Source organism: Citrus sinensis, chromosome 4 (genome assembly GCF_022201045.2).
Source record: "Citrus sinensis cultivar Valencia sweet orange chromosome 4, DVS_A1.0, whole genome shotgun sequence".
Taxonomy (NCBI): domain Eukaryota; kingdom Viridiplantae; phylum Streptophyta; class Magnoliopsida; order Sapindales; family Rutaceae; genus Citrus; species Citrus sinensis.
In genome coordinates this window covers 22,357,746-22,381,861 of record NC_068559.1, presented here as the reverse complement: position 1 = coordinate 22,381,861, position 24,116 = coordinate 22,357,746, and the positions used below count along the sequence as shown (strand labels likewise).

At 41.0% G+C, this 24,116-nt stretch overlaps 1 protein-coding gene, 1 long non-coding RNA gene and 2 pseudogenes across 2 annotated transcripts in view; 2 read left to right on the top strand and 2 right to left on the bottom strand.

The window, feature by feature from the left end:
• LOC127898645 (uncharacterized) overlaps positions 1–716 on the bottom strand; it is a 37,760-nt gene extending 37,044 nt beyond the window's left edge. Inside the window, exon 1 of the long non-coding RNA XR_008054122.1 lies at positions 693–716. This is a non-coding gene — a long non-coding RNA (uncharacterized LOC127898645). The remainder of the gene's footprint in view (positions 1–692) is intronic.
• LOC127901787 (probable glutathione S-transferase parC) overlaps positions 1–24,116 on the top strand; it is a 162,200-nt pseudogene that overhangs the window by 120,306 nt on the left and 17,778 nt on the right.
• On the top strand, positions 5,140–8,684 carry LOC127901784 (probable LRR receptor-like serine/threonine-protein kinase At3g47570). The gene is made up of 2 exons (XM_052439564.1): positions 5,140–7,812; positions 7,898–8,684. Exons 1-2 carry the CDS (start codon positions 5,142–5,144, stop codon positions 8,299–8,301), a joined length of 3,075 nt encoding a protein of 1,024 aa, XP_052295524.1. The 5' UTR covers positions 5,140–5,141; the 3' UTR covers positions 8,302–8,684.
• Positions 9,489–24,116, bottom strand: part of LOC102631352 (uncharacterized) — a 112,919-nt pseudogene continuing 98,291 nt past the window's right edge.

Genomic DNA, 24,116 nt, shown 5'->3' with positions numbered 1-24,116 from the left:
GAGGTCAAATTCCCGACAACATATCGCATTGCGTTAACCTTGAATCCCTCTCGTTAGGCTCCAATGAGTTTGTGGGGAAAGTTCCAGGGAATCTGGGCTCCTTATCAAAGCTCCGGCTTCTCTCAGTACACTACAACAATTTGTCAGGCGAAATCCCATCTTCCTTTGGCAATTTGTCATCACTCGAGGTCCTTTCAGCAACTGCAAATCAATTTGTGGGACAAATTCCTGAAACCCTGGGCGAGCTTAAGAGGATGCGTTTTATAGCATTTGGAGTAAATAAGCTATCAGGTGAAATCCCCTTCTCAATCTACAACTTGTCTTCGCTTAGTGTTTTTGATTTTCCTGTTAACCAACTTCAAGGAAGCCTTCCATCAGACTTAGGCTTCACCCTTCCTAATCTTGAATATCTAAACGTTGGTGAAAATCAGTTTACCGGGCCTATTCCTGCTTCAATATCCAATGCCTCAAATCTATTGAGACTTGCAACCGGAGGGAATGGATTCAGTGGAAAGGTGCCTAGTTTGGAAAATTTACATAAACTGAAAATTTACATAAACTCGAATGGGTTAGTCTATCCAAATCAACATATGTCAAATAAGATATGAAACAATGACAGCATAATGATAGTTGGCAAAATGACAAGAAAATTAAATCACAATCATTCAAAGATGCAGAAGAAATAGTTTTACTTTCGCAGGGCAGGAATAGTTGGAATGCAAATGACATAACAAAAGGGAATACTTTGAGTCACACCGGGAGAAGAGTTAGAAATGCCCTCAACTTGAAACAAAGCAAAATATGATAGTAAGCAACCATCAAAAATCTTGAACCAGAATACAGGATAGCACATGAAATCACTTGTGAAGTGAAAAGCAAAGATGCAAGTACCTAATCTCTCTAGACAATTAAATCAAACGATGAATGGGATATCTAGCGATATAAGGGAGAGAAGCCTAGTCTTGATTAGCAGCTTAGAAAAAGCAAAGAAGCTTTTGGGTCCAATAAACTACTAGCTGCAGAAAGTTTGGAATCTTCTATAGATCAATAAGCAACTCTTGTCAATTTGAATGAAAATGATTTAGGTAACAAAATATTTAAGAAGAAAAGGCTCACAGATCATACCAGTTTGTCCATCATCTCTAAAGCACGCCCTTTTGTGCGACTACCGGTGGACTCCCATCTAATACATAAGAGATCACAGAAAAACTTTAGCTGAAAGATGGAAAAATCACGTGAGAATCTATTTGAAACGTATTTGAAACGCTAAATAAATAATGTTCTATATATAATTATAGAACCTGAGAGCACCTGAGAGCACCTGAGAGCACCTGTTTGCCATAAATAATGTTCTATATATAATTCCAACTGAGAGCACCTATTTCAAACGCTAAACTACGCGTCCTGCAATTTCTATGTCAATATATACACACACACGTAAAGTCCTTCCAATTGTTCTCCACACCCTATTATTTAAGGAAAAAAATACTATGAATTTATTAAAATAAAGGTAAACCTTCGTAACATATATCTTTTACTCTCTCTCTTATCTTCCACTAACAACTCTTGACTTTTCTATAACTCCCACTATCTCGCAAGGAATTATAATCCATAATATTTTCATTAATTTCATGTAATAATTATGTAATTATAAAAGGAGAGTTCATCTCTTTGTTTGGTACACACTTGAAATGGATAAAATCTTTTTATAATACATACTCTCTCATTTTACTCTTTATCTTGTGTTATTTCTTTATTTTTCATCGCTGGCTAATAACTTTTCTAATAAAAAATTCTAACTCAAGTAGACCCTGATCTCAAGTGCTAATATCTTTTTGATTTGTATTAACAACTATTATTTAAAAAGATGGAAAAAAATTACTAACTTTCATCAACAAAAAAAAAAATCTTATGTGGACAATTGACATTACAATTTAATTGTTATTAAAAAAATTAATTAATTAATCATATATCATTGGAATAAGATTTATGTGCGGCGGTGATATATATAATTCGATTGTGGTGTCTGCACGCATATGGTCGATTTTCCCCTGTATTTATACTATTTTTGATTAATTTAATTTTAAGTAATTACTCATGAATGTGTGTTCTCATCTAATTAATCAGGATCAAACTTCAATTTCTGGTTAAATAAACATCAATTAAACACGTCAACGTACAGGTGACTCTCTAAAAAGAATCATTAGGATCATATTTGATTGTTTGTAACTCCGTCATCATTCTGCTTAAATATTTGATCGATGGGGCATCACTTCAAGTTCAAAAATTGAAGGAAGAGCTCGTCAACCAGTGGCGAAGGAGAGTGTGGGCTAAGCTGGCTTTTAGCTCAGCCGAATTTAGGGAAAAAGTTTTTACTTTTATTTGCAAAACTATCACTACTTCAATTTTACAAAATTGCCACTAATGTATATTACGAAATTGCTAGTGCTGTGACTTATTGAGGGATTTTACTAGGCCACAATTGCCATTGCAATTTACAAAATTGCCAACTTCAGCTCCTGCATTCTTTTAATTTTTTAAGTCACTTCTTCCTTTCTGGGAGACTTTTAATGGAACAATTTGTAGTATTAACACTAATGTATTCAGTAAATATTTTATAATTACAATTGTAATTTTAAAGTTAAGTTTATTTTTTATTCGAAATCAACAACTAAGAAATTAAAGCTTCCCCATAAAATTTATGGAAAGTTCCAGAGGATGTGTCAACATAGAAAATTTGATTGCACAAAAAATTCTATTCATATCCGGATTGCATTTTCCAGCAAAAATTAACTTGATAACATGGAGAATTCAAAAGGCTTTGCCCATTAAACTATCAATGGAAATGAATATTTATATGGATCTAGCACACTATCTCAACATGTTATTTTAGAAGGTTTGATGAGTTTTATAATGGGATTATATATATGTTGGTTTAAATTCACCAAATGCATTAAACAGGATAAGTCCCACTACGAAACCCACCATAGCTTCCTAAACAATAAGTTCCTAATGCTAAATTGGTGGCCAAACCCACATAATTAAATGAATCTTATTGTTTCGCAACCTTCGGAATTTCTTGAACCCATTCATAGATATGTATCGACGCATAATATGTCTTGTAAAAACAACATGTCATTTACAGTTTATAATTGATAACGGCATGACGTCTCTTGGTTGCACTAGCAAAATCTGGGGGAGACTGCACCGAATATTTCAGAAAGGGAAAAAAAGCTTTGTGAAACGTTGATTCCTGTGGTGCTTTAAGGGAAAAAAAAGTACTAGTTTCACTGTCCCGGTGCCAGCCGGTTCACATTTCAGCATCAAGTACAGAGTCCCTAAATCATTTAAAAAATATATATATATATACACACACACAAATATGATAATTAATATTAATCCTCTATATCCTATTAGCATATTACTATTTACTTCTAATTCTTTTGTTATTCCAATTATATTCTTCCCTTTGCTTGATAGATAAAAATCTATTATAATATTCTATTATGTGTTCACCAATATATCCATCAACCGGATTAATATTTCATTGCTTCCGTGAAAAATTATTTCTATAAACTTCTTTTCTGATTCTACTTAATAGAATAGGATCTATGTTTAAATTTCTATTTTCTTTTATTATGAGTTCTCAAACTCTAAATTAATGAGCATGAGATCGATACAGTTGCACTAACTGTTTAATATCTAAATTAAATCTTTTTAGTGAATAACATTGCACATGTGTAGTTATATTATTTTATTATGGTTTAATAATCCAACATCTTGCATCGAATAGCAATATACTTCTTGTTCTATCCATTTTTACTTATGACTTTGAAACAATTTAGTTTGTTGTTTGTTATACTGATAGTACAAATTGATATAATTCCCATTTAGGTTAATATGTCGCCGGTTTTCCACCAATATACCATTTGTTATTTCAAATTTTGAACCAAAACTAGGCTCTGCCCATTTTCCAGAAATAGCTCACCCAAGATAAACAAAGAGGGTGTAAATGATCAATCTTATATAATTTGAGTATTTTTGCAATTTTACTTTATTTAAATGCACCGTTTTGTGTGAAATTTTGTACTTACTTTTGCGAGAATATCCTTTTCCTATTAGAAAAAAATCTAAAAAGCGTTGTGAAACGTTGATTCATGTGGTGCTTTAAAACTTTCCTAAGTCATTTAACAGAAATGTGAAACTCCATCCATCATACTTAACTTTCTTATCCTACTTTTTTTCTTTTTCTAATACTGTTGATTAAATTATTTTATATTCATTGTGGATTTCTTTAATGCACTAAAATACAAAACGACAACATGCTGGAAACTGATAGAGCGTCAAAAGTGAGTGTGGCGGGTCTTCCTTAAAGGAAAAGGATAATTAATATTATTAGAAAAACAAAAAGCATTAGTTTCACTGTCCCCGTGCCAGCCGGTTCACATTTCAGCATCAAGTACAGCGTCCATAAATCATTGAAAAAAAAATATGTGCAAGTATATTTTTTCTTACCAACCTTTATAAAAGTTTATAATTTCAATTTCCTCCGGCAGTTAAACGAATTCTGTGAAAACGACATGTCATTTACAGTTTAAAATTGTTAACGGCGCGACGTCTCTTTGTTGCACTAGCAAATTTTGGGGGAGACTGTATTGAAAATTTTAGAAAAAAGGTGTTGTGAATCTTTAATTCCCGTCGTGCTTTGAACGTTTCCCAACTCATTTAACAGTAGTCTTAACACTCCACCCATCGTATTTACCTTTCTCTTGCCCTACTTTTTTTTTCTTTTTCAATATTGGTGATTAAATTGTTCTATATTGACTGTGGATTAAGCGGTGAAATAAAAAATGACCAAATGCTGGAAACTGACCGAGACTCAAAAGAGAGTATGGTGAGTCTTTCTTTAAAGCTGCAGTATATTATTCTTACAGTAGTAATAAATATGATAATTAATATTATTAGAAAAATAAAAAGTATTAGTTTCACTGTCACGGTGCCACCTGGTTCACATTTGAGCATCAAAGACAGAGTCCATAAATCATTGCAAAAAATATACAAACATATTTTATCTTACAAACCTCTATAAAAGTTTTATCATTTTAATTTCCTTCGGCAGTTAAATGAATTTTGTAAACATGATGAGTTCAATCATTGTAAGCATTTGTTTCTTTATTTTATGTTGCTTCAGCTTCAGCTTGCAATCAACCGATTATATGCTCAAAAGCAATGAAACTGATCAACTTGCATTGCTTCAATTCAAGGCCAAAGTTACTCATGACCCTCTTGAGGTTTTGAGATCATGGAACTATTCCAGGCACTTTTGTCAATGGAAAGGTGTCACTTGCAGTCGACGGCACCAAAGGGTGACTGGATTACGTCTTCCATCTTTACTCTTGCAGGGGTCTCTGTCGCCTCACATTGGTAATTTGAGTTTTCTCAGAGTGTTAGATCTCAAAAACAATAGCTTCCGCAACGAAATCCCTCAAGAGATTGGATATCTGTTCAGGTTACGAATTTTGGAGCTGAACAACAATACATTCGGAGGTCAAATTCCTGACAACATATCGCATTGCGTTAACCTTGAATCCCTCAGGTTAGGCGTCAATGAGCTTGTGGGGAAAGTTCCTGGGTTACTAGGCTCCATATCAAAGCTCCGGATGCTCACAGTACACTACAACAATTTGTCGGGAGAAATCCCATCTTCCTTGGGCAATTTGTCATCACTCGAGGTCCTCTCAGCAGCTGCAAATCAATTTGTGGGACAAATTCCTGAAACACTGGGTCAGCTAAAGAGGATGCGTGATATATTATTGGGAGTAAATAAGCTATCAGGTGAAATCCCTTTCTCAATCTACAACTTGTCTTCGCTTAATTATTTGGATTTCCCTCATAACCAACTTCAAGGAAGCCTTCCATCAGACTTAGGCTTCACTCTGCCTAATCTTGAACGATTAAACGTTGGTGGTAATCAGTTTACTGGGCCTATTCCTGCTTCAATATCCAATGCCTCAAATCTAATGAGACTTACAATCCCAATGAATGGATTCAGTGGAAAGGTGCCTAGTTTGGAAAATTTACATAAACTCCAATGGGTTAGTTTTTATCTGAATCACTTAGGAAATGGGAAAAAGGATGACTTGGAATTTGTCAATTCTTTGGTCAACGCTTCCAGACTAGAGCTACTGCAAATTAGTGACAACAATTTTGGTGGAATGTTACCTGAAGCTGTGGGGAACTTGTCAACCCGACTTAGAATATTAATAGTTGGAAACAATCAGTTGTTCGGAAATTTCCCAAATGGATTAAGAAATCTTGTTAACTTAGAGCTTTTACACCTTGGGGGCAACCAATTCACAGGCCGAATTCCGGGAAGTATAGGAGATCTTCATAAGCTGCAGACGTTGTGGCTTCCGGGGAACAAGTTTTGGGGGGAAATTCCATCTTCTATAGGAAATTTGACATCGTTAGCTATACTAGATTTTGCGGAAAACATGTTAGAGGGAAACATTCCATCAAGTCTAGGGAAATGCCAAAACTTGATATTATTAGATCTCTCCAATAACAACCTCAGTGGTACCATACCCACTGAAGTGATTGGTCTCTCTTCCTTGTCAATCTATCTTGATCTATCTCAAAACCATTTGAATGGTCCTTTGCCCTCTAATTTTGGTATCTTGAAAAATCTGGGTTTTATAGACATATCGGAGAACAAATTGTCTGGTGAAATTCCAAGCAGTATAGGAAGTTGCATTATGTTGGTACAACTCATCATGAATGGTAATTTCTTTCAAGGGAATATCCCTTCATCATTCAGTTCTTTGAGAGGCATTGAGAATCTTGATCTTTCGAGGAACAATTTGTCTGGCCGAATTCCAAAATATCTGGAAAACTTTCCCTTTTTGCAGAATTTAAATCTGTCTTTTAATCATTTTGAGGGTGAAGTACCAATAAAAGGAGTCTTCAGCAATTCGAGTGCTATATCTCTTGACGGAAATGATAACCTCTGTGGTGGCATATCTGAGTTGCATTTATCTACTTGTTCCATCAAAGAATCAAAGCAATCACGTTCCCGTTCCCTAAAACTGATTATTCCTGTTGTTACAGGAATTTTGTTAGTAACAGGGATGTCGTGTTTGATAATTACTTCCTGGCGGGACAAATCAAAAAGGAAGCCGGCCACTCCTCCATCAGCTCTCTTGGCTTCGATTTTACGAGTGTCCTATGAGAATCTGTTCAAAGCAACTGACGGGTTCTCTTTGGAAAACTTGATTGGTGCCGGTAGCTTTGGTTCGGTCTATAAAGGAGTCCTCAATCATGATGATCATGAAACGCTGGTGGCAGTTAAGGTGCTTAATCTTCAACATCGAGGAGCTTCAAAGAGTTTCATGGCGGAGTGTCAGGCCTTGAGAAGTATTAGGCATCGGAATCTCGTCAAAATAATAACTTCCTGTGCAAGTGTTGACTTCCAAGGAAATGATTTCGAGGCTTTAGTTTATGAGTTCATGGTTAACGGAAGCCTGGAGGAATGGTTGCATCCAAACCGTGAGGCACTTAAGAATCTAAATCTCCTGCAAAGACTGAGTATTGCCGTTGATGTTGCTTCCGCATTGGATTATCTTCATCATTATTGCGAAACTCCCATAGTCCATTGTGATCTCAAGCCAAGCAATGTTCTTCTGGATAGTGAATTGACTGCCCATGTAGGTGATTTTGGATTAGCAAAATTCCTTCCGGAAGCCACCAATAACTTGTCATCTAATCAATCAAGCTCTGTTGGAGTAAAAGGAACCGTTGGTTATGCTGCTCCAGGTAAATACTATTATTTAATTAACTTGTCTTTCAATCCTCTGAGATTTTACTAGTTGAACCAACAATTTTAGTTTTCGAATTGCAGAGTACGGAATGGGGAGCGAAGTCTCAACAAGTGGAGATGTGTACAGTTTTGGAATACTCTTGCTGGAAATGTTTACAGGAAAGAGGCCGACGAATGAAATGTTTACAGGCAATCTAACCCTACATAATTTTGTCAAGGAAGCTCTTCCTGAAAGACTCGCTGAAATTGTTGATCCAGAGCTTCTTGTAGAAAGAGAAGAAGGGGAGACAAGCAACGCCAATGCTCACAAACAATGGACCAGAAGTTTTAGTGGTAAAGAGTGCTTGGTTTCCGTACTGGGAATCGGAGCCATTTGCTCTTCAGAGTTGCCGAGAGAACGAATGAGCATGGAAGAGGTTGCGGCTCAGCTGGTTTCCTTCAGAAACAAACTTGTCAAAAATGTGCGAGGCCAACCAGCAACTTAGGTGACTGCGTAAGTAATTTGTTACTCTCAAATGACAATAAAGACAACAATCTTTGGTTACTATCAACTCTTTATTGGCAGAAGCAAAAATGAACAGTTGCAATTGTTAGAAGATGTGTTTAGGACTGCTGATGTGGAATCATAAATGCTGCCTAGTTGAAAGTTTCAAACCGTTCCTATTTTTCTGGTGTTGGTTATTTTTTTGTAGTTCATGTTGTGATCATGGCACAATCTTTGGACCATGATTCTAGTGGGTCGTTATTTGACTTTGATGTGTTGTTATTAAAGCTTTAAATTGTAATGTTTTCGGTTTTATGATAGTGTGAAGTTCTCTTTGCAAAATCACGTTGCTCTCATTTCCATTTACTTTTACCTTAGCTATTTTTTGTTTTCTTTTCTTATTCGAGTAACAACAGCAATTATATTCAAGAATCACTTATTTGATGATCTCAAGTGTAATGGATATTAAAGAATATTTCAAATTAACTATGTTTAAAGAACAAATAAAATAAAACTGAAAATGACAACTCGAATAACACCGCAATAGAAGCATTATAACAAGCAATTAGATAAATTCACAATATATCCATTACAATAGATTTTTTAAAACACAGGAGACGGCAAAGAATGAATTTATAGAGATATTGAAGCAACTAGAGGGAGCTTTAGGGGAGAAGGATTTCTTTGGCGGGGATAGCTTTGGATTCGTTGATGTCCCAAATTTGGGGGTTCAGAAATTTGTTGGTTTTACGCGGTTGAGAAATTTGGGTGATTTAAGGATGCGAATGAGTGCCCCAAATTCTCCGCTTGGATGAACAAGTGCATGCGAAGAGAAACTGTTGCCAGGATCCTTCCAGACCCAGAAAAGGTCTACGAATTTGTTATCATGTTGAGGAACATGTTTGGAATTGAATAGTGAAAGGTTTATGCTGCTAAAAAGCTTTCATTCTCATATGAAGATAACTTTCAGTTGCTTCTTTGTTTTATTGCTGTCGATGTAATAATAGAAACCAGCGACGTTCGGTTGCTTTGTTTAAATGCTTTCTGAAATATATTCATATTTGTTCTTAAATGATAAAAGAAAAGCAGAAAGAAAAAAGATATGAAACTGTCCTTAAATTGAGGTTAATGAAATCACGGCATGTAAGCTATACATAAAAGAACAGAGGTTGAAAACAACACTTGATTTTACATTTAAATAACTTGAAGCCATATATTTACATTGTCAAATGAGATTAGTTACAGCACCGAAAATACAAAAATAATAAAAATACTAAAACTAGACTGTTTTGTTACAGAAAAGGTGGTACAATAATACAAGATATTCAGTCATGGTTAAGGTCTCCACTACAGTACGAACTAAAATAATTTTAAGTTGAAGATTTAACCTTGTTACTAAATTTTAAAAATAGCACATTCCTGATACTTAGGTAGCCACGGGACCAGATTGGAGTTTCGTCTTCACTTCATCAAGGCAAGCTTGAAGATCCCTGAACTCTTCCATGTCAGAAAATCCTTCAGCCTGAGATTCCAAAAAGCACATTCTCTTCTATGAAACTATATAATAACAGAAATGCACTCTAACACAGTGAGAAAAAGTTTTACCCTGAACCAGTCAAAAACAGAAACAGAAAATGCAATCTCTAAACCAACTGTAAGTGTCTTAAATATCAAATTATAAGGTGTTTTACTTGTTTAAGTACGTTCTTCAGGTGCATCTCAGCAGCAAAGAGTTCTCGACGGCTACCAGAAGAGGAAGAAATTTCCATGTAAACCTTACAAAGTTCCAAGGATGCATATGAAAACCTTTTAAACCGATCTCTATCTTTCCACAAATCAGATCCCTGACACAGACACAGAGAGAGAGAGAGAGAGAGGCTGAGTTGTCAACTTGTCATTCCTTTAGATAACAAATTTAGAAAACAAAAATGAAATCACAAAGCTTTTTCTTTGCCTTCTTTTTAAGAGAGAGAGATTAACAAAATTTGATTAGCATTAACAAATTCCATCAACATCAAAGTAAAACATAATTGTTGAGTGCATAAAGGCATCAGGTCGGCCATGCTATTGGTTCCGCCCCGGCACGGACCGTTTCAGCTATATGGTACGAGCAGAACACGGGGTTAAACAATGCGACCAGGAAAACACACCGACCAGAAGTATACGCCGAGCCGATACTCATCCCCAGGAAAGCGGGAACACGATCTCACAAAATCACGATAGTTGCGCTTCTCCCAGAACGGTTGAAGGACACGCGAGATCCACGTTGCCCACAATCTAACAGTTAGAGTCCCATGAGGGGCTACCACCACCCGAAAAAGGAGGGATAAGGGGCAAACGAAAAACGTGGGACAAAGGGCGGCTATAAAAGAGAAAGACATCGAAGAAGACAGTGACAGGAAAACTGGGAGAGGGGAAACACTGCCAAATTGCAACCAGGCCATTTCCTTACAAATTTCTTAAATCCATATTACACTGTTTTCCCGTAAACACCTTGTGCCTACTTAGGCATCGGAGGGTTTACGCCGGCAAAACCACCGGCGTCTCTGATCCGTTTTTGCTGAACGCAGGTCTAGTGAGAGAGGGAAGGGCGATTCCAACCCCAGTGGTTCGAGTGACAGTCGATAACACAAACGTTGGTGACAGAATCTGGTCGGTCCAAGGGCGAGCAGATTTCAGCATCAACATTTTGGCGCCGTCTGTGGGGAGCTGAATAAAAAGCTACCACCAAATTAGTAAGTACCGGAGAAGCAACGAGCAATTGGATATGGATGCGTCAAGAAAGGATACTTTAAGGGAGGACAATGAAACGGTGGAGACAATTACTCTCCGGGAGATTGCAAATGAAGCCCGAGAGAGGATGATGCAAGATAGACTGGAGCGGATGGAGAAACAAATGGAGACCCTCGCGGCCGTATTGTTTGAGCTGAGGGACGAGCGGAGAAGGGATTGTGAAACCCCCGTGGGAAGAGATGGAATTGGAGCATAACCCAGCCTCCGGGGGCGTAGGGTCGGGGAAATCCCTCCGCCCGCAGACCAACCTAACGGAGTGCATCCCCACCGAAGTACTGGTCGGGTCCCAGGGGAATACGTGGATGAAGGGAGAGACCAACCTCGCCTCGGACGAGTACTGGAAATAAATGGCCGAGGGGCCAGTGTTGATGAGGGAGAGCTCAGACAACGGTTGCAGAACGTTGAGCAGGAGCGTGATCAGATAGCTGCACGTGATCCTGGTCGTGCTGTAGAATTGGAGGGGGAGGTGCGCAGATTGGCGCAGGTGATAGAGGAGATGCAGGGCAAGAGGAAGCCCCCGAGCTGGAGGATAATGCTAGATGAAGAATCCCCGTTATCAACTGAGATCATGAGTACCATAATCCCAAGAGATTTCCGCTTCCCCGACCTCAAATACTCCGGGCAAAGTGACCCGTTGGTGCACATTGAGCGTTTCAACGACATGACGGGTGTGCAGGGGTTGACACCAGCTCAGAGGTGCAGGGTGTTCCCGTTGACACTAGAGGGACGAGCCCGAGAATGGTACCGCAAGCTTCCCCGAGGAGGAATAAAGGGGTATGAGCAGATGTGGCAGGAGTTGGCCGAGCAGTTCCGAGGGGCGGTGGCCCCAGAGGATGACATGATGGAGCTGATGGGGATGAAGCAGGAGGAGCATGAATCCCTTCGCGATTTCGTAAAACGATATCACCGAGCTGTGCTGGATTTGGGAGCTTTTAATCACCCGCAGGCGTTGAAGGGATTAAAAGAAGGTGTAAGAATCGGCCGATTGTGGTATAACTTAAGAAGCCCCCTCGTACAGAATTACTCGTCGGGGTATGAGTAGGCGAAACGAGATATAGAAATCGAAGAGGAAAAATCAGCAAGAATTAAAAGTGAACAGCTGGAAGAGCTGAGGCGAAGAGAACGGAGAGCCCCGAAAGGGAGCGGGTCGGGAAAGCGAACTGGAGAATCTTCGGGGATGGGCGGAATATCAGCTCGGTCTCGCCCTTACCCCATAGCTCAGAGAGCACAACAGTTCCAACACAGCCGGGCTCAACCTCCGCGCCCCCCGATCCTAGAGCGGCAGCGAGAATTCAGGCAGGTGACTGCCCACCCTTACCACCGCACTCCCAGAGAGGTAAACGCGACCAATTACAGGTCTGGCCGACCAGAGCAGTTACCGGCTATACCAGCCCAAAGAGACATCCGTGATAGCCGAGAAGTTCAGTTGGTTGACCAGAGCGCGGCATACAGACGATATACTCCATTAAAAATCTCCATTGAGGAACTATATGAAAGGATCGAGGGACGAGGACTGCTGTATACTCCAGCCCCTATAACGAAACCCGCTCACCGGCGTGATAAGAGCAGGTTCTGCAAATTCCACAATACTCACGGTCATACTATCAGCCAATGCCGTGACCTAAGGATTCAGGTGGAGGATTTGGTGAGGAACCAGTACTTGGACGAGTACGTAGATGGAGTGTCCCCCGTCAGTCAGTCGCAATATGCACACGATGAAGGAGTTGAAAGGGGTTTGGAACGAGAACAGCCGACTATCCAAGTTATAGCAGGAAGGCCAACATTGGCCGGGGATTCAAACAGGGCACGGAAGAACTATGGGAGATACGCCCTGACTAGCAAAGAAGTGCTTTTCAATTTGCCAGCAGCCAAGAGGGCAAAAGTGCGGCAAGTTCCTATTATGTGGACAGAGGACGAAGAAGAAGGCATTTTATACCCTCACGAGGATGCGCTGGTGATTAAAGCATTGGTGGCCAGTACAGAATTGCGGCGAATACTGGTAGATACGGGTAGCTCAGTAGACATTTTGTTTAAGTCGGCCTTAGATGATATGGGGATTTCAGACTTAAAACTGGAGCGAACGAATACATCCTTGAAGGGATTTGGAGGGGGACGGTTAACTCCCATGGGGGTCATTGAACTCCCGATTACTGTAGGGACAAAGCCATTTGAAAGAACGATGATGCTGGACTTTGTAGTGGTAGAGGAAAGAAGTCCTTACCAGATGATATTGGGGAGACCGTTCATGAGGATAAGCCAATGTGTAATGTCAACACATTATCTGGCGCTGAAGTACAGAATAAATGGAGTTGTAGGTGTAGTAAAGGGCGACCAGAGAATGGCCAGGAGCTGCTATGCTACAGCGGCCAAGGAAACTCTGCAAGTTACCTCTCTAGATAACCGAGGGGATTCAAAAAATGGTCGTCAGGAACCAGTTGAGAAGCTGGAGGAAGTTGTTGTAAGCAGGAGTGACCCTAGCAGAGTTGTTAAGGTCGGATCAGAATTGGGTAGGGAAATAAAGACAGAGCTGGTGAAGTGTCTACAGTCCCATGCAGACATATTTGCCTGGTCTCATGAGGATATGCCGGGTATTGACCGCAGGATAGCTTGTCACAAGCTGGCGGTTAAGAAAGGGGCAAGGCCGGTGAGGCAGAAAAGGAGGTGCTTTAACCATAAAAGGTATGAGACCATAAATGCCGAGGTGGAAAAGCTGCTGAAAGCAGGATTTATAAGGGAAGCCAAGTACCCGGAGTGGATTTCCAATGTGGTACTGGTAAAGAAGGCCAATGGGAAATGGAGAATGTGTGTAGACTTCACGGACCTCAATAAAGCATGCCCGAAGGACAGCTTTCCCCTACAAAAAATAGATCAGCTGGTGGACTCAACCGCGGGTCATAGCCTGCTCAGTTTCATGGATGCCTTCTCCGGATACAACCAGATACCCATGAACGAGCAGGATGAGGAAAGCACCACCTTTATAACTAACATGGGTCTGTTTTGTTACAGGGTGATGCCTTTTGGCCTGAAAAATGCAGGAGCTACCTATCAAAGGTTAGTGAACAAGGTCTTCAAACCATTGATCGGTCACACAATGGAAGTATATGTGGACGATATGATCACCAAGTCGAGGGAACCGAGAGATCATGTGAAGCACCTGGAGGAGACTTTCGAATTGCTGAGGAGGTACGAAATGAAGCTGAACCCGGAGAAATGTGCATTTGGGGTCGGCTCGGGCAAATTTTTGGGGTACCTGGTGAGCCATCGGGGAATTGAAGCCAACCCAGAAAAAATACGGGCGGTAATAGAAATGAGGTCCCCACGAACAGTTAAGGAGGTGCAGAGCCTCACGGGGAAATTGGCAGCATTAAACCGATTCATTTCGCGAGCCACTGATAAGTGCCACCCTTTCTTTCAAGTCATAAAGAAAGGGAAGAAGATGGAATGGACACCGGAATGCGAGGGGGCATTTGGACAGCTGAAGGAATACCTAGCCCGCGCCCCGTTACTGTCAACTCCGAGAGAGGGTGATCAGCTGCTCTTGTACTTGGCAATCTCTAAGCAGGCTACCAGCTCGGTCTTAGTCAGGGAAGAAGAAGGGAAGCAACACCCGGTATACTACACAAGCAAGGCCCTGGCGGACGCAGAAACCAGATATCCGCTAATGGAGAAGTGGGCACTGGCTTTGATAACGGCAGCACGCAAACTCCGACCATACTTCCAAGCCCACCAGATCGTTGTGATGACTGACCAGCCACTTCGGCAAGTGCTTCAAAAACCAGATGCGTCTGGTCGATTAGTAAAATGGTCCGTGGAGCTGAGCGAATTTGACCTGTCCTACAGGCCCCGAGGAGCAATCAAGGCCCAAGCCCTGGTAGATTTCATGGTGGACCGTGTTGAACCAGGGGAAGAGGTCCAAGAGGAACAACCGGCGGAGCAAGAGGGTTCAAAAGGGATATGGCTGGTAATGGTTGACGGATCATGTAGTGAGCAAGGATCCGGAGCAGGAGATTGGGTACTTAGGAAGGTAAACCAGAACACCAGGAATCCTAACCATGGCGCTCTTGGCCCAAAGTGGGAAGGCCCATACCGAGTGATACGAGCCACTGGACCAGGAGCATATAAATTAGCGTGCCAAGACGGACGAGACGTGAAGAGGTCATGGAACGCCGAACACCTGAAGAAGTATTTCCAGTAAGCAAAATGCTCTATTAAATCCTCACTCTGGCAAGTTATTTCTGTTACAATGCCTGATGGCCTGTCGTACATGCATATATTCTATGTTTTTGTAATACATTCAAATTTCAATAAAGATGAATTCAGCATGAAATCCCCCTGCTAGCAAAATCAATAAAAATTTCACTAAGACAAGTGTTACTTCTGCTCGGTCGACGAAGACCAGCAGCTAAATTCTCGAAAGTTCACTAAGGCAAATCAGTGCCTACCTCTGCTCGGTCAACAAAGACCAGCAGCTAAATTCTCGAAAGTTCACTAAGGCAAATCAGTGCCTACCTCTGCTCGGTCAACAAAGACCAGCAGCTAAATTCTCGAAAGTTCACTAAGGCAAATCAGTGCCTACCTCTGCTCGGTCAACAAAGACCAGCAGCTAAATTCTCGAAAGTTCACTAAGGCAAATCAGTGCCTACTTCTGCTCGATCAACAAAGACCAGCAGCTAAATTCTCGAAAGTTCACTAAGGCAAATCAGTGCCTACCTCTGCTCGGTCAACAAAGACCAGCAGCTAATTCTACGAGAAATTTACTAAGGCAAGTAAATACCTACACCTACTCGGTCCACTAAGGAACCAGCAGGCAAGATCAGATAAGTTGTGCAATCATTTTGCAGAAACAGTCTATGAGTAGACATTAGACAAGGGAGCCAACAAATCAGTGCCTACTTCTGCTCGGTCAACGAAGGACCAGCAGCTAAAGCTACGAACACTCTCCTAGGGCAAGTGCCTACTTCTGCTCGGTCAGCGAAGACCAGCAGCTAAAGCTTCGAAAATTCTACTAAGGCAACAAAGTGCCTATTTCTGCTCAGTCAACGAAAGACCAGCAACTAATTCTACGAGAAATTTACTAAGGCAAGTAAATACCTACACCTACTCGGTCCACTAAGGAACTAGCAGGCAAGATCAGATAAGTTGTGCAATCATTTTGTAGAAACAGTCTATGAGTAGACATTAGACAAGGGAGCCAATAAAGAGCATCTAAAAAATTTATTAATGTTCAGTTGGTTACAAAACTAATGAAAATCTAAAGTCTATACAAAAATAGACCTAAGGATTAGGAGGGTCAACGGCTTCAGCAGGTGAAGGATCAGTTGTCCCAGGAGGCGGAGGATCAACAATACTGGGAGGAGGCGGCATGGATCCTTGTCCCATTTCAAAAGCACGTCCCCCAGCTCCCCCCTCCTGCACCTCATCTAAAGGAGCCTCCACCTGATTCTGCTCACCTTGCTCCTCATCTCCCTGGCCGACCCCAGCCATGTACCTCTCCACTCCAGCCTCCAGCTTGCTCATGTCCAGCTCGAGATATTCTTCCTTAAGCACAGACATGATGCACTTATAGGAGAAGGCAACCCCAGAGTCATACTCGGCATCCAGCCGATCGTCCACATCAGCGGTTTTGCCTTTCTCCTCAGCCAGCTGCTCACCCAAGGATTTGATTTCCCCCTCAAGGGCAGCCCTCAGAGTATCCCTTTCAATTTGAGTAGCCTGAAGATCAGATCTCAGGTCACCCAACTCGCCCTCAAGCTGGGAGGAAGTGGACTCAGCAACAGCAACTTTCTCCTCAAGCTCCGAAAGCTGTTTGTTCAGCTCGGCCAGTTTCTCCTTGGAGCGGTCAGCAGATTCAACCTTCTTTTTCAACTCTTGGTTATCAGCCTGGAGCTTCTTCTCATGACGCGCGGACCCGATCTTGTAGCACGAGACCATTGTGGCCAGCCTGAAGGAGACTCTCTGAATAGAAGCGGCCAACTCGGAGAGGCTCATGCTCTCGATGTCCTTTACCATCTTGGGCCCAACCGACTTTTTATAATCCTTCTAATATGGGCTCAGGTACTCACCTTGATCCTGAGATGGAAGAGGAGAAGATCGGTCCCCAGACTGCAAGCTGACCTCAGAATTCTTGTCGGAGGTTTTCTCCCCACTACTCTTACGAGGTGGAGGAGGGGGCAGAGCAGGAACAAGCGCCTTGGAAGGACCGACGCTGGGTTTCTTCGGAGGAGGAGGAGGGTTGCTGGAGCTACTCGGGCCCCGACCACGCTTCCTGCTCATCGCGCTGAGGATCTTGTTATCCATCCCGGCAGCTATGTCCACTAAGCCCGAGCCGACCAAACTTGTTGGTGACAGGAGGTCTTGGCAGGTAGACGCGTTCAATAGAGCCGTTTTCACCTGGAGCAAGGGTCGATCTTCAAGCCCCCCGACCAAACCCCATGACTCTGAAATAACAAACAAGGTTAAAGAACCCAATAAGTGGCAATTCGAAAAAGAATACAGGCAAAAAATGAACGACCTGGGGTGACAAACTGCGTTGGTAGGTAAAGATCACCACCCAACGAACGAAGTGCTGAACACCATTTTCCCCCAGCAAAGAAGAATTTGTTCTTCCAATTCTTGCACGAGGAGGGGAAACCGGTGATTGGCTTTCTCTTCGCAAAACTAGACATGAAGTAGTACCAGCCCGCCTCCCTTGGGCTGCTCCGCAGCTGATACAAATGCTTTACTTCAACAAGGGAAGGCTCCTCCAACCCGCACCTCTCCCATAACACAAACATAGCCGATAGAACCCTCCACCCGTTCGGGTGTAGCTGACCTGGGGCCAGGTGCATACCTCCCAATATCTTGGCAAAATAACGCTGAAGGGGCAGCTGAGCTCCTAGTTTAAAACTCTCTAGGTGCATCGTCACATACCCCCGCGGAGGCCGACTAGGAACGTCATCCTTCCCAGGGACTACAAGAAGAATCTCGTTGGGGATGTTGTAGAGATTCCTAAGTTTAAATAGATCGGTGGGGGTGGTGGCACAAGCCATGAAATCAATAGGGTAGGAATCAGCCTCCACCCTATGGCCTAGGTTCCTTTTCTGATCAGGTCGGCTCGGTCCGGAACTGCTCCCCTCACCATCACTAACTCTTTCAGGGACCCCAACCCCACCAGAACCGTGATTCTCACCAGAGCCCGACGCAGGTCCACCTCTATTCCCTACAAGCTCTAATTTGGGGGAAGGAGAGATAACCAAAGGGCGTGGGTATTCAAGGGTATCCCTGCCATGGGAAGGACCTATACTACTGGAGGGACCTAAGTAATCAGTGGGTATTGGCACATTGAGGTCTGAGTCCCCCGACTCTTCATCACCCTCATCAACAATTAACTTCCTCTTCCGATTTGACATACCGGAATCCCCAAAAGAAAACAGATAAAACTCGAGTATATGGACACAAAGAAGGCAACACAGAACCCAATCAACAACAACCAGAGGAAGAGGTTAAAGACTATACCTGGAATAGACTGATACTGATAGCGCTGCCGTGACAGAGAAAACACCCGGCAAATGGATACTCCGGACGCTGGAAGTGTGAGCAAAGTTCAGAGAAAATTTGGTTGACGGCGGAGAAACGAATAGCAAGATGATGATGACTCCAGTCTAGGGATTTGGAATGAAAAGGGGGAAATGGAAGCATTTAAGTGATGGGATATTCCAGCTCACCCCCCCATATATCGAGGACGGATAGCCCGTCGTTTCAAATTTCAAATACGAAGAGTCTGGAGATGCCACGTCACCAACCGTTACAAGAGGCCAGGTTAGAAGTAAGCCCAGAAATGCTATGGACAGGCTCACTTAGGCCCATGCTCAGGTCGGAGTCTCCTCAGTAGAGAAATGGTACATCAGGTCAGGCCCGTTTCAATAAAAAGAGGATCAGATGAGAAACTCCTTGGGCTGGTGAGATTTGACCATCAGTTTCTACTCTTAACTCATTTCACTCGCCAGACCAGAAACTGGGGGACTGGTGTTGAGTGCATAAAGGCATCAGGTCGGCCATGCTATTGGTTCCGCCCCGGCACGGACCGTTTCAGCTATATGGTACGAGCAGAACACGGGGTTAAACAATGCGACCAGGAAAACACACCGACCAGAAGTATACGCCGAGCCGATACTCATCTCCAGGAAAGCGGGAACACGATCTCACAAAATCACGATAGTTGCGCTTCTCCCAGAACGGTTGAAGGACACGCGAGATCCACGTTGCCCATAATCTAACAGTTAGAGTCCCATGAGGGGCTACCACCACCCGAAAAGGGAGGGATAAGGGGCAAACGAAAAACGTGGGACAAAGGGCGGCTATAAAAGAGAAAGACATCGAAGAAGACAGTGACAGGAAAACTGGGAGAGGGGAAACGCTGCCAAATTGCAACCAGGCCATTTCCTTACAAATTTCTTAAATCCATATTACACTGTTTTCCCGTAAACACCTTGTGCTAACTTAGGCATCGGAGGGTTTACGCCGGCAAAACCACCGGCGTCTCTGATCCGTTTTTGCTGAACGCAGGTCTAGTGAGAGAGGGAAGGGCGATTCCAACCCCAGTGGTTCGAGTGACAGTCGATAACACAAACGTTGGTGACAGAATTTGGTCGGTCCAAGGGCGAGCAGATTTCAGCATCAACAATAATGCTAACTTATTATAAGATGATGAGATTTATGGAGAAACCTGATATGATCTGACTTGCTTTAAAAGGGCTTCAGAGCACATTGTAAGATCTCCTTTACTTTTAAGCCACCTTGCATATAATCCCCACATATCTGCACTACTCTCACTTCGAACTACCTATGCCATACGAAGAAACATGTAACATAAGCTTTAAAAAAAAAAAAGAAGAAAGGATATTCTTTCCTCATGTGGCTTGAATTAATTTGCATATATCACTTTGATTATTTTCACACAATTTGAGCCCAAAATTTAAGCATACCAATTCCTGCAAGCACTAAAATAGTAAACTGCTGCATAGATACGTCCAAATGATTTGCAAAAATGACCAATTTTGTCTAGAAATTCAGATACTATGGATTATTATTGACCCACAGACCATAGGATGCCCAGCAAATATGAATCATATGCCCAAAGACAATTATCATATAACTAAGCAAGATCAGAAATGATAATATATACGCATAGAAATATGAGAAATATGTACGTGTGTTGTGGATATGTGTGAAAGAGAGAGAATGTCCCTTAGCTCAGCATTAAAAGACGGAAAAAAGATGATCATGGAAACATGTGCAAACTGCTGAAGAATTTTCCCAAGAAACTCCATCAAGTGCTCATTTTCTCGTGATCTTCCCATGATTGACTCCTCAGGTGATGATACATGGACAGATTCTACAGGTAAATCTTTTGCACAAGTGTTATTAGTTCTGTTAAGGTTATGCGTAGTCCTGCAAGACTCAGATTCTATAATTGAAGTCCTTCCTTCCAGATCTAGCACTATTCTTTCTAATAATTCAGTATCAATTCTTTTATTATTAGTCATGTTCAACACCATCTGCACAGCCTCTAGAGCCTGCAAAAATAAAATACAACAAAAATAAAGAAACTGCTAAAAGTATAATGAATAAAAGAGTAAAAATTTGGGAGAGAGATCATGTTGAGGACACTGATGTCTAATATTATAATTAAATATTATTAACACTGCAGGAAAAGACCGCCAACAAGCAAAAATGACAATCAACAAGCTGGCAAAATGATGAGAAGTAAAAAGAAGGCCATCCAAGAAGAACAACTCAATTTTAATGAATAGCAAAGAAAGGAACATTATTGCATTCATTAGAAATTGATGCCCAAAGTGACAGCAGGCTTTATCCACCAAGAATAATTTGGTGTCTTCCTTCCCTAGCTTCTTGAAAAATCCTCCCATTTCTTTCCAACCAAAAAAATTCCTAGCACACAGTAATCATAAAATCCCCACTTGTCAAAATATTTATACGACCATGGTGAAGGCAGGGAGTTAATCGTTAGAAAGTCATGCATCAAGTTGCATATATCAAAGGACAATGAACCTAAAAAAATAATTATAAATTTGAGAATCTGCAATCCATTAACCATGACTGTTCAAGGACCTTGATGAGTGTAAAAATATTCATGGGAAAAAATTGTTATCCAGATACTTCTTGACAATGAATTGCTTGCATAAAAGGATGAAGCTGAGGTACAAAAAGGTCAAAAGAACAATAACATACATATGCAAAAATGACAATGGGCTATAAACTATCAAATTCTTTTAAATGAAAAGATGACAAAATCTCTGCAGCTTTCATTAGTTGACAAAGATGACAACATACATGAAGCAATCAAAACCATCAGAGGGTGGCGAAGAAAATGCCAATTTGATCAGATTTCAGAGATAAATGATCGAAATTAAGCGCACAACCGCGGTTACCTGACCAATATTGCCCACATCCAAAGCAACATGGCTGTAGTTTTCCCACAATTGCCAACTGTTCCTAGCAGCAACAAATTATGTATGACAGTGTTCTTGTGATTAGATAGTCTCCGACTGCATTGTGCATGACAGAAAATAAAAATGTAGTGATCAGGGGGAAAAAAGACAGAACTTGAACTATAGGGCCTCCTTGAATGCTATAAAAGCCTCTTTGCTCTTCTTCTTGATCATATGCCTGCAAGATTACATAAATCTCAAGACTTCCATTGTTATAATTGACGAGAATTTTACCATCCCAGATATTTTGTCATGAATTTTTTAAATGTACTAGAAGAGAGAATAAGTAGCTCTTCGTATCTTTTCACAAGTGGTATTAACCAATTAATGTCTCGCTAACTAATAATTATGGTGCTAAATAAAGTTCCACAATTGCGAAAAATACAGTAAGTCACAGACAAGATGAAATTGAGACTGCACAAGTTCTAGTACAGTATAAAATAAGAAGAAAAGACGCATTAAAAGACAAATAATAAGCACAAGAAAAAATTAAACAGAGAGAAAAGAGACTGTAGAGAGATGTGAGGGAAGCAATTTGTGCTTTTTTCTTTTATATAAGACGAAAAGGAGAACTTCAATTGCTTTGAAAACGACGGAGGCATATGCTATGGATAATCCTCAAAAGAGCTGGCTAATATTTTCCCGATTCCTAATTATAACAGTACTATCTAGCTCTTAGCATTTGCAGCGACTAAATTCACTCATCAAGGGAATATGGAACCATATAAAATTTATATAGAACAACTGCAACAAGAAAGTCAAAACAAAGTAAACCAAATATGGGAAGCATACTCTTGCAGATAGAAGATGAAAGTGACTGACACCATATTAAAGAATACAGAGCAAGAGGATGGAATGACATGATGACAAAGAAAAGAGCATACAAGCAAGCAATATTGTTCCAAGCTTCCCCATTGTCTGGATCAAGTTGAACAGCCCGAGTAAACCCATCCAGAGCCTTTTCAACATCCCGAGCCTGTCTTTATATTTCAGCCGAGAGTTTCAGAAACTTGGGGCAAAAGAATAAGAAATCTCTCCACACTAAACACATACTAATACAAAAATATGATACCTTCAATGCAGCAGCACCAAGAGCAAACCAGCCATCCGGATACAAAGAACTCAAGGCCATGGCAGCCTCCCTGAGACAAAACCAAGGGTAAATTGTCATTCAGCCATATCAGTTGTGAATGCAGCAAATTACTGTGTGGCAGAAAGAGAAGTAAAGCATTAAAGCAACATACCAAAGGATTTTAGAGGTCTCGTACCCCCCTCTATTGTAAGCACTACGAGCTAGAGACCTCTGATTCACATAAAGATATGTTAACTAAAAAATGATCACGGTACAAGCATAATGTGAACTACATTTTCTCTGTGCAACAAATATCACCTTAGCTCGAGCTGACTTATCATTCGAAACTTCCAAAGCTTTTTCATAGCAGGCATCATTATTTGTAACATCACCTAATGAACACCTACAAAATGTATCACAAGTCAGCAACCCACAATTCAACTCATCATTCTGGCTACATTATCACCATAAGTTATAAGAAACAAATGGCAGTGAAGAGACCTAAATAAGGTCAAGTAACAGTTGTCTTTCAACCATGTATTTTTTTTTCCTTCTTTCTGAACAAATGGGCCAATAATCAAAAGATATCATATTTTACTTACATGCATATATCCATTATAAGAAATCAATGCAGAAAATCTTTATTGTTTAAATTGTGGCCACATATTCAAATGTCTAGCACCAAATATTTTCAAAAAGGATATGATTTTCAGAATTCACTTGATGGTATGTATTTCTCAACCATTTCACGGCACCTGGTGCATCAGAATCATCTAAAATACAGGCAGGGAAGAGGATAAGTGGAAAACAGTCTCCTGTTGCTCCCCCCCCGCGGCCTCTCATTTTCTAGTTTAGGATGCAAATTTTCTTCGGCAAAAACTTCTCTTTTAGATAATATGCTGAACCATCAGAAGACTAACAATAAATGTCAGAATATGAGTATAAAATCCATTGACTCAAATGCAAGACCAAAAGCAATCAGTAAGAACGCACAGTGAGCTTTTAAATTGGCTACAGCAAGTAAAAGATAAAATTAAAATGTTTCATTTTCTTTTGACAATATCCTCACATCCAATAAACAATTATCCCCAGATTGCAATAAGTGACATCAACAATGGATTTAACTGAAATGAGAAGTAACTATAAAATGGATCATAGAAAAGGCTCATCAACAAACCATAATCTAGGGTCATTAGGCTTTTCAGACAGCCTTGCTTTTATTAGTTCAACAGCTGCTGCTTTCTTCCCCAATAGGCTGTTTTTTACATCATACACAAAACCAACTCCCATTAGCAACACAAGAGAGAGAGAGAGAGAGATTAGGCTAATGGTTATCTATGACACCATACCAGTTGCAGTAAATTAGATTATCCCACAACTCCAGATCCTCAAAAATTTTAATAGCCTCTCCAATCAAGCCACAGCTTACTAAAAGTTCAGCAAATTCCCTAAAATCAAGAA